The sequence below is a fragment of the Moschus berezovskii genome, chromosome 4, assembly GCF_049115385.1.
Source record: "Moschus berezovskii isolate FMDL1 chromosome 4, NW_MosBer_1.0, whole genome shotgun sequence".
Classification (NCBI taxonomy): domain Eukaryota; kingdom Metazoa; phylum Chordata; class Mammalia; order Artiodactyla; family Moschidae; genus Moschus; species Moschus berezovskii.
In genome coordinates, this window is record NC_142463.1 from 54481349 (window position 1) to 54492403 (window position 11055).

The 11055-nt window shown below is 39.5% G+C and overlaps 1 protein-coding gene across 4 annotated transcripts in view; it reads right to left on the reverse strand.

Annotated features, from left to right (window-relative positions):
• The window catches only part of PIGK (phosphatidylinositol glycan anchor biosynthesis class K), a 142045-nt gene extending 132087 nt beyond the window's left edge, over window positions 1-9958 (reverse strand). For all 4 annotated transcript variants that reach the window (XM_055401653.2, XM_088835397.1, XM_088835396.1 and 1 more), the window contains exons 1-3: window positions 9840-9958; window positions 6200-6253; window positions 966-1057 (exon numbers count right to left, since the gene is read on the reverse strand). In XM_055401653.2, coding sequence (XP_055257628.2) covers window positions 966-1057; window positions 6200-6253; window positions 9840-9932 — 239 coding nt within the window. In that variant the 5' untranslated portion in view covers window positions 9933-9958. The remainder of the gene's footprint in view (window positions 1-965; window positions 1058-6199; window positions 6254-9839) is intronic.
• Window positions 9959-11055: the final 1097 nt, after the last annotated feature.

Sequence of the window (11055 nt, forward strand, 5' to 3'; positions counted from 1 at the left end):
AGGTCAGATTTTGGCAGCAGCAGCAACATTAAGTTTCCAAAGGCAATGGTGGCAGCTGTGTAGTAGCTGAGTCTGCTGCTGCTGCCACTAAATCACTTCAGTCGTGTCCGACTCTGTGCGACCCCACAGACGGCAGCCCACCAGGCTCCCGTCCCTCGGATTCTCCAGGCAAGAACACTGGAGTGGGTTGCCATTTCCTTCGAGGCTGCATTCCTGTCATCAGACTGGTTTTATGCTATGATTTTTTAGACACGCCTTTTCTGTTACATAGTCTCTCCTGTGGAGAAGGCAATGGTAACCCACTCCAGTACTCCTGCCTGGAAAATCCCATGGACGGAGGAGCCCGGTAGGCTGCAGTCCATGGGGTCACTAAGAGTCAGACATGACTGAGCGACTTCACTTTCCATTTTTACTTTCATGCATTGGAGAAGGAAATGGCAACCCACTCCAGTGTTCCTGACTGGAGAATCCCAGGGACGGGGGAGCCTGGTGGGCTGCCATCTATGGGGTCGCATAGAGTCGGACACGACTGCAGCGACTAAGCAGTAGCAGTCTCTCCTGTTCCTGACTCTTCAAGGGCTCAACCCTCCCAGAAAATTGGTAAACTAATCAATATGCTTTCAATAAATATATTTTCTACTTGAATCAGTCAGAATTGCCTTCTGTTACCTACAATTAAACCCAGACTGAGGTACTGAATAATTAAATAAGGGACACTGAACAATTATACTTTATCCAATCTTCCTACCTTAGTGTTTATTGATTGCTGTTTTATATAACTTGCCATTATAGTCTTAAGTTAAAACTACTTTATACATGACAGTGTGCTGTAACAATAACAAAGTAACTTCAAATTAGGTTTCTTTATGTTTTTCAAAGACAATACAAATACACAAATATAGTAACAGTCATCGAAAGGCAATTTTGACTGAGGTTCAGAGTTAAGATTTGTTAAGAATTCTTACCTGTCAGGAATACCTAGCCTCTTGACACTTCTATAAACAGAAAGAGTATTCGCAACATGTCGATAATTAAACCAGAATCTGGACGTACAAACCTAAAGTATCAAAACAAATATATTATTCGTAGGAATCAAAATAAACTACAGAGTTACAAAATTACTTCTCTTTAAGTAGGATATAGAGATGCTTAAAAAGTGTATCATAATCAGGCCTACAAACAGCAAAGCACCTAAAGAATTGTCAATAAAACCAACCTCCCTAGAAAGAGGTCTTTCATAACTGGTCTTAAATTAAAAAAGCTATTCAGCTTAAAAGAAAACAAATTTTTATTGAATTTAATCAAATATTGAATCAACTTAGTTACCCTCAATTTATGTGATCCTGTAACGTTCTTATTCCTAAAACATTAAATTGTTTAGAATCCAAGACAAGGAACATAATCTCATCGCAGAATAGAAGAGAAAATTAACTACACTGGGTTATATACTATTCCTTTCAGTCTGGAGAGCTTCCTAATTTTAGTTGTGAAAAATATAAGAGATAAAAACAAAGCATAGGAAATGAGTTTCTATGCACATAAGAGAACGCATCATAAAGAAGCTGTTGAACTGAACAGAAAACCAAAAATGATTCCAACAAACTTTACACTTAAAAAAAAAAAAAAGATCCCTAAAAAAGATACCAAGGATACAAGGAAACTCTAACGCAGTGCCTCAGAAGTCAGCCCTCTTGAGAATCTATTCCAAATGAAAAACCAGAGACTGGGGATGGTTGGTAGTGTACCTACTTGCTAAGCATCCTATCTCCTATCACATACGTCTACTCATGGTTTAAGTATAATGACAGAGAACATCACAAACATTCTTGCCCCTTGCAAGTGAAAAGGAACTACAAGCCTTTTTTATTACAATGAATTTTCAACCTGGAATCCAATAAGGAAAACACTAAAATTTTTGACTACATTAAAGAAAAACGTACCATATAATCCTAACAGAAATGAAAAATTTGACATAATTATAACTTAATAAAATAAAAAACTCCATTATGAAAAGTGGGCAAAGGATGAGACCAAGCATTTCATAACAAAGGTATTAAAAGTGGACAATGAAACTTTTAACAATGCTCAGCTTCTGTCATAATTTTAAAAACATAAATCAAATTGATAACCATCCAAAAGCCTGACAATTCATATTATCGGCAAGGCTGTGGAGAATGAACACTCATATCCTACTTATGGGAAGGTAAACTAATATAAACCTTCTAAAGGGGTAATTTGCAATATATACCAAGTTTTAAAATGTACTTATTTTTTGATTTAGCTCATATTAGCATGCACAATCAATGATCAGTGATCAATGCAAAGAAACAGAGGAAAATAATAGAATGGGAAAGACTAGAGATCTCTTCAAGAAAATTAGAGATAACTAGGGAACTTATAGCTCACTCGGTAAAGAATCTGCCAGCAGTGCAGGAGACCCGGGTTTGATCCCTGGGTTGGGAAGATCCCCTGGAGAAGGAAATGGCAACGCACTCCAGTATCCTTGCCTGGAAAATCTCATGGACAAAGGTGCCTGGTGGGCTGCAGTCCATGGGGTCACAAAGAGTCAGGCACGACTGAGTGACTAACATAACATAACATAAGGGAACATTTCATACAAAGATGTGCACAATAAAGGACAGAAATGGTATGGACCTAACAGAAGCAGAAGATATTAAGAAGAGATGGTAAGAATACACAGAAGAATCATACAAAAAAGATCTTCATAATCCAGATAATCACAATGGTGTGATCACTCACCTAGAGCCAGACATCCTGGATGATAAGTCAAGTGGGCCTTAGGAAGCATCACTACGAACAAAGCTAGTGGAGGTGATGGAATTCCAGTTGAGCTATTTCAAATCCTAAAAGACGATGCTTTAAAAGTGCTGAGCTCAATATGCCAGCAAATTTGGAAAACTCAGCAGTGGCCACAGGACTGGAAAAGGTCAGTTTTCATTCCAATCCCAAAGAAAGGCAATGCTAAAGAATGTTCAAACTACCACACAACAGCACTTATCTCACATACTGGCAAAGCAATGCTCAAAATTCTCCAAGTCAGGTTTCAACAGTACATAAGCCATGAACTTCCAGATGTTCAAACTGGTTTTAGAAAAGGCAGAGGAACCAGAGATCAAATTGCCAACATCTGCTGGATCATGGAAAAAGCGAGAGAGTTCCAGAAAAAAATCTACCTCTGCTTTATGAACTATGCCAAAGCCTTTGACTGTGTGGATCACAATAAACTGTGGAAAATTCTGAAAGAGATGGGAATACCAGACTACCTTATCTGCCTCCTGAGAAATCTGTGTGCAGGTCAAGAAGCACCAGTTAAAACTGAACATGGAACAACAGACTGGTTCCACATAGGAAAAGGAGTACGTCAAGGCTGTATATTGTCACCCTGCTTATTTAACTTATATGCAGAGTACATCATGAAAAATGCTGGGCTGAATGAAGTCCAAGCTGGAATCAAGACTGCCAGGAGAAATATCAATAACGTCAGATAGGCAGATGACACCACCCTTATGGCAGAACGTGAAGAACTAAAGAGCCTCTTGATGAAAGTGAAAGAGGACAGTGAAAAAGTTGGTTTAAAACTCAACATTCAGAAAACTAACATCATGGCATCTAGTCCCATCACTTCATGGCAGACAGATGGGGAAACAATGGAAACAGTGACAGACTTTATCTTTCTGGGCTCCAAAATCACTGCAGATGGTGATTGCAGCCATGAAATTAAAATATGCTTGCTCCTTGGAAGAAAGCTATGACCAACCTAGACAGCATATTAAAAAGCAGAGACATTACTTTGCCGACAAAGGTCCATCTAGCCAAAGTCTGGTTTTTCCAGTAGTCAGCTATGGATGTGAGAGTTGGACTATAAAGAAAGCTGAGCACCAAAGAACTGATGGTTTTGAACTGTGGTGTTGGAGAAGACTCTTGAGAGTACCTTGGACTGCAAGGAGATCCAAGCAGTCTATCCTAGAGGAAACCAGTCCTAAATAGTCACTGGTAGGACTGATGCTGAAGCTGAAACTCCAATACTTCGGCTACTTGATGCAAAGAACTGATTCATTGGAAAAGACCCTGATGCTGGGAAAGATTGAAGGCAGGAGAAGGGGACACCAGAGGATGAAATGGTTGGATGGCATCACCACCTCAATGGACATAAGTTTGAGTAAGCTCCAGGAGTTAGTGATGGACAGGGAAGCCTGGCGTACTGCAGTCCATGGAGTCACAAAGAGTCGGAAACAACTGAGCAACTGAACTGAACTGAAGCAAGCAAAAATATGTATTCAAGGATTTTCATACTATTGCCTATATTAGCAAAAACTAAAACCAAAAAAGGTAGAAACAAAATCACTACCCATCAGTGTTACTTTTTTCACCATGAGTATGGATTATATAACTTTTATTAAACAGAGACAAAAATGTTTTAATCAAAGCAGATCCTGAAACTAAAATGGAATCCAATTTTCTTCTATCTCCCTCTGGTGGCAAGTTTTCTCAGTCATATTACAAGAACAAAGGGGCATTTCATTTACCTCTGATCATCCAGTCAAGACTAAAACTAATTCAAAGTGGGAGGGTGTGGGGAGGGAGGGGCAGTTGGAATACACACACACACACACACGTGTGTGTGTGTATATATATATATATATTTTTTTTTTTAATTTGAATTAAATAACATTGAAAGAAATGTATGTTTTATACTTTCAACTCGGCCCTTCCTGGTCAAATTTTATAATTTTCCATTTAAGAAAGTATAATTTACTGAAGTCTCGCTCTAGTAAATCTGAGTTAACGTGTAAAAGTGTTATTTGCTCAGTCATATCCAACTTTTTGTGAACTTATGGACTGTAGCCCACCAGGCTCCTCCACCCATGGAATCTTCCAGGCAAGTGGAGTGGGTGGCCATTCCCTTCTTCAGGGATCTTCCCAATTAAGGGATCAAACCCGGGTCTCCCCGGTAGCACTGCTGGCAGATTCTTTACCATCTGAGCACCAGGGAAGCCATAATGTGTAAAATATTGCACAAATAGGAAAACAGCAGTTATGAAATACTCAGTAGTAATTCTTTCTCACCTTTAGTTTCTCTACAGAGACCCAGGTTGCTGAGATTAAACAAGGGCTGTTTAAAGAACATGCAAGTTCCCAGAACAAGGAAGTGTTTAATGTGTGTGTGGTATAAGCTAACAGGATTCTATTCTAAAGGAGCCTTTTGGAAATTAGCTGTCTGCACATAGGCAGTTATTCCCTCTTTTAAGAATTTCCATAGAGAGACTAACTGGAAGTGCTCTTAAGTTTCCTACACTTCCGTGGCAGCTCAGAGAGTAAAGAATCTGCCTGCAATGAGGGAGACCCAGGTTCAATTCCCAGGTAGGGAAGATGCCCTGGAGAAGGAAATGGCAACCCACTCCAGTATTCTTGCCTGGAAAATCCCATGGACAGAGGAGCCTGGTGGGCTGCAGTCCATGGGGTCACAGAGAGTCAGAAACGACTGAGCGACTAACACTTTAGTTTTCCACAAAACAAGTTATCTTCTCAAACTGGTGGATCATGGCCTGCTACCTCACAGTTTTGCCCAATTTAAGTGATCACTAAAACCTCTCAGCTTTTGTTCAACTCCTTTATAAAATCTCTTATGAGGTGGTAGCATATAAAAGGTATTTGTTCCAGAAGAACAAGAAAATGAGTCATGAACCTGAACAACAAGAAAATGAGTCATGAGACATGTTACTATTCTATTTAATCACAATAACATAAAATTAATCTGTCTTCTTCTAAACATTTCTGTATAACTTGAATTTTCTACAATGATCATTTATTTTTGTAAACAGAAAAAACAAAAATTTTTAAGAAAATAGCCAAAGTAGAGAGTTTCTATAAACTAACATTATAGATAAGAAATATTCAATGTAAGTTACTAGTTTCTGTCATTAAAATACCACTACACTTCATAAAATATTTCCTTTAACAACAGGATCTCTAGCTTATCTTTCTATTTATTTACACATCACCACTTGACAGATATACTGAAAAGCAAAGAATATTATTACTTGATGTGGTCAATTTAAAATATAGCCATATAATTTCTGTTACAATAAATAAATTTTATTCTTAAGAATTTGATTCACACAAAATTTCTCAGACACACATCTAATGTAAACAAGGTAAACCTTTATAGAATACTTACCAAAACTGCCCAGTTGTTTGTATGGCCACTTCTAAAGAACTGTTCTGCTTGATCCTAGTAATCAAATAATAGTAAAAAGATTAGAAGAAAGTCAAATTGCCCAGAATAAGGACTGATAAAGGGCAGTTAAGATGCATGGAATTTTTAGTTATAATAACAGTAAGTCATCACCACACAAGTTTATAAATATTCCAGTATTTGACTCTATGAAAGACAAAATAATTTTATTTGGGGGGTTATTGTGAGAGGGGCTGTTTTTAAACATTTTATCTCAAATACTCTTCCTCATATGCTTCCAGTTTTCCACTCAGTCTTTAAATTGTGCATGATTTATTTCATGTCTTCATTCTACACATAACAATATCCTTCCTGCTGAATAGGAATGAATATTGAATGCTTCCTATTATTTTATTTGAACTCACCAATATATCTGATTGAATACATTCTCTAGCATACTTCCATGTACCATTTTACTATCTGTTAGAGTAAATCTAAATTACACTTGCCATCATGGAACATTAAAAATCTCAACATCCAATACCATCCGGACACCTAATGAATATGATTTTTATTATACATTAAAATAACAGTGAATATAAACCATAATGATTTCAGATCTGCTCTTAAACAGCATTAATTATGAGACCTATCAGACTGCCTGGATTCAAATCTGGACCCTACTACTTACTAGCTGTATAAACTTAGGAAAGCTGCTTAACTACCTGTGCTTCCGCTTCCCCATCTATAAAATGGTAGCATTATCTGACACACAGAATGTAGGAATGGTGACTGGAATATAATAACTGCAAAACAAATATTAGCTCTTTTAATTTTCAGCTAGGAAGAAAATTTCCAGAAGAACGAAATTTAAAAATCACTTGAGTGCATGTGTTTGTGTTATATATATACCTGTTACATCTTATGGACAATCCAGAATGAACTTAACCAACCCAACCCAATATATTATCTCTTTTTAAACTTATCAACAGTTGAATAGATGCTAAAGAATGCAACATGCAATAGTGAGCTAGGAATCTGAAGATCTGGGTTTCAGCCCAGATCCTATCCCTTACCTGGCTGTGAGACTAGACTAAGTCATTTAGCTCTCTGGACTTGATTTTCCTCATGCAGAAATGAGAGCTGACCCAATAATCTCTAATGTCCCTTCTAGCTCCAAAATTCTTACATTGTTAAGACTTCAGTAAAAAAAATTGAGATGTCAAAACTCTTTTGTGATTGTTAAGATAATATAGACACTGCAAAGTTATTCAATCCACATATGGTTAGTGGAGCACCTATTATGCGCCAGGTACAATGTAATGTACAGTGATTCAAAAATCACTTAAAAAGCATGCTGCTTTCTCTCAAGAATCCCTGAGGTCAATAAAGACAAGCATGCAAACACATTACACTACAATATAACATTCATTCGTTCATCACGTTCATTGGGTACCATGTGCCAGTTACTGTTCCCAATGCTCAGAACACAACAATGGGAGAAACAGTGCTAGTACTTGCCTCCAAAGAGGTTACTAGACACACATCAAACAGATAAGGACAAACTACAAATTCTCTAAAGGTAAAATATACAGTGTCAAAGAAGAGTGTAAGAGGGGGACCTGACCTGATCAGGGAATGGGAGGGGGAGCCCAGCAGGGATGTCAGGGGAGGTTTCTCCAGAGAAATTTGGGTTACGATTCAACAGATAGAGAGGGAAGATAATTCCAGACAGAGAGAACATTACCCAAACAGCAGAAGAGGCCTTAAAGGTTCTAGAAACTAAAGGAAGATTAGCATAACTAGAAGTTTTAAAGAGAGAGAGGGGAGATAGAACCAGAGGTGCAGGCAGGATCCTAAGTATGCAAGGCTTGTTTATGGGTCATAACCAAGATTTAACTCTTTATCCTTAAAACAACATTAAGGTGGGTGACATGGTCAGATTTGTGTATTTAAAAGTTACTCTGGCTGAGGCTTGGAGAACAGACTGGATTGAAAAAAGAATGACCTGCGGCAGACCAAGTAGGCAGCTATTGCCCTATAAATGAAAGATGATGGAATAATAGTGAGTACAAAGTATACATGGGTTATAATATGATAGATGAGTGCTATACTAGCCAAGTGCACACATTACAACAGTAAATGCAAAATAAAGAATAGGGAAAGGTTCTACAGGGGTTAGCTTTTACTGCATTTTAGTAAATGAGCAAACAAGAAACAGGAAGAATAACACATCAGAATGTAAAAAAGCACAACTATGTAACTACAAAAAAGAGCAATAATATCCAAAACAAAGTATACAAAATAATCTGCTACAATATATAAGAAAAATAGAATCTCTATACATATTTGCTATCTAGACAACACGCTTCATTAATAATGAATATATAAACTAGCAATAATTCATGAATATAAAGAAAGTGTGCATGCTTTCTTTTTTAAATGGTAGAGTTGTGTATTTAAAAAGCTGTCAACATTAATCTAGGCTCAACCTCTGAGATGGTGGGGAGAATGGGCTCCTATATGAAGACTGGGAAGTAGGCAGAGACTAGATCATGATGTTTACACTTCAGCTCAGTTCAGTTCAGTCGCCCAGTCGTGTCCGACTCTTTGCGACCCCATGAATCACAGCACGCCAGGCCTCCCTGACCATCACCAACTCCCGGAGTTCATTCAAACTCATGTCCGTGGAGTCGGTGACGCCATCCAGCCATCTCATTCTCTGTCGTCCCCGTCTCCTCCCACCCCCAATCCCTCCCAGCATCAGACCCTTTTCCATTGAGTCAACTGGTCGCATGAGGTGGCCAAACACTTTACTCCGTGCAAAAATACTAAAAGGATGCAATCTGAAGAATAATCTGATCAAATTTACTTTGATGAAGGCTAAAGTGAAGGAATTTGGAAGCCTGAAGAAAACAAGGTTACTGAAATAGTCTAGGCAAAAAAAGACGAGGGCCTGCATCAAGCCAGTGGAACTGAAGAAAGCAATTTTAAAAACTGAGAATACAGAATTTAGTGATTATTAAAATGTGAAATAAAGAGAGGAGTTCATTTTTTTCTTTTTAATCCTAGGTTTCCAGCATAGGAGAAACCCCATAGGAGGTGGGGTAGGTCCGAATATAAAACTTTGGACGCAAAATTTTCAAACGTCTTCCATTCTGAAAAATGATGCTAGAGATGTAGGCTGCAGAACTGGACGAAGGTATTACCAGAGTACAGGGGAGAGTAATGGCTTTATATCTGGCCAAAACTTAGTGTGAGCCAAAAATAAAACACTGTACCCATCTGATTCCTAGTAGAACGCTCTAGTTTGGTAGCGGGGACGTAGGCGCGGCACTCTAGAGCTGACCTTTCACCTACTAGGGACTGCACGCTCTTCGGAGCAAAGGATCAAGCCCTCTCCCGCCGCCCAGGACTTGATTCTTTTCATTCGCCATTTTAAAAGGCTGAAACAGACAGGCACTGTCCTCTCCCGCTCCCTGAGACACCCTCCCCACAGCACAGTCAGCTTAATAAGAGGCTGATGGGTGTGATTCCAGGAGGCTTCCCTCCGTGGCTGTGCATCGGACATCTGCTGGACGCTTACGGCCACGACACAGCTGTCCCCCGCAGGGCCCTGTCGTTCAGAGGGCCTGACTCCTACCTCGATCTGACTAGCGGCCAAGCTGCCGAAGGGCAAGAGCAACATCCCTGCCAGGGTAGTCAAGCCCTGGCTGAGAAAATAGGTGTCGACCATGTTTGCCGGCTTCAACGCACCTGGAGGGGCGGGGCGAGTGCCGTAAAGCAGCTCGGGGCGGGGTTTGCGTAGTGTTTTCTTCCTTTTCTTTGCGACACCTGCCCCGCCTCCTAGAGGGCGGCCCCCTCGCCAGCCTTCAAAAGCCTGCGCTTCCCACAGTCCTTGCGTTTCCCTGGTAGGTGGGATAGAGTCTGACGCCTGAACTAAATTTTCAGGTTTTGTATTATAAAATGTAATTTTAAAACTTTTTTGAAAAACAGTGGAGAAAAACTGTGAGCCTACAAACCTTAAGAAGCTATTATTTCCTTTTTTGGTTAGTGTTGCCCATTCTTTGTCTATTTGAAGCATGATGTGATGTGGAAGAGTAAGCTTTGGGATACCAAAAGGTAGTTAATTGGATCAATTGCAAATGAAAAGATGGGTGAGCGCTCCAGCTATTATACTTGGGCCTATTACCTGTTATATTAAAAAGCAGAGACATTACTTTGCCAACAAAGGTCCGTCTAGTCAAGGTTATGGTTTTTCCCGTGGTCATGTATGGATGTGAGAGTTGGACTGTGAAGAAAGCTGATCGCCGAAGAATTGATGCTTTTGAACTGTGGTGTTGGGGAAGACTCTTGAGAGTCCCTGGGACTGCAAGGAGAGCCAACCGGTCCATTCTAAGGGAGATCAATCCTGGGTGTTCATTGGAAGGACTGATGCTAAAGCTGAAACTGCAATACTTTGGCCACCTCATGCGACGAGTTGACTCACTGGAAAAGACTCTGATGCTGGGAAAGGTTGGGGGCGGGAGGAGAAGGGGACGACGGAGAATGAGATGGCTGGATGGCATCACCGACTCTGTGGACATGAGTTTGAGTGAACTCCGGGAGTTGGTGATGGACAGGGAGGCCTGGCGTGCTGTGATTCATGGGGTCGCGGAGAGTCGGACACGACTGAGCGACTGAACTGAACTGAACTGATTACCTGTTAAACGTATGAACATGGAGAAATTAGTTACATTTTTGTTTACTTTGTAATTATTGAGCTAAAACATCTCAGAGTCTGAGGATTTAATAAATCATGTGTATTCATTCCATTATATTTATTATATTCATTTAGCTTTAAATTCTGCTTTGCATCT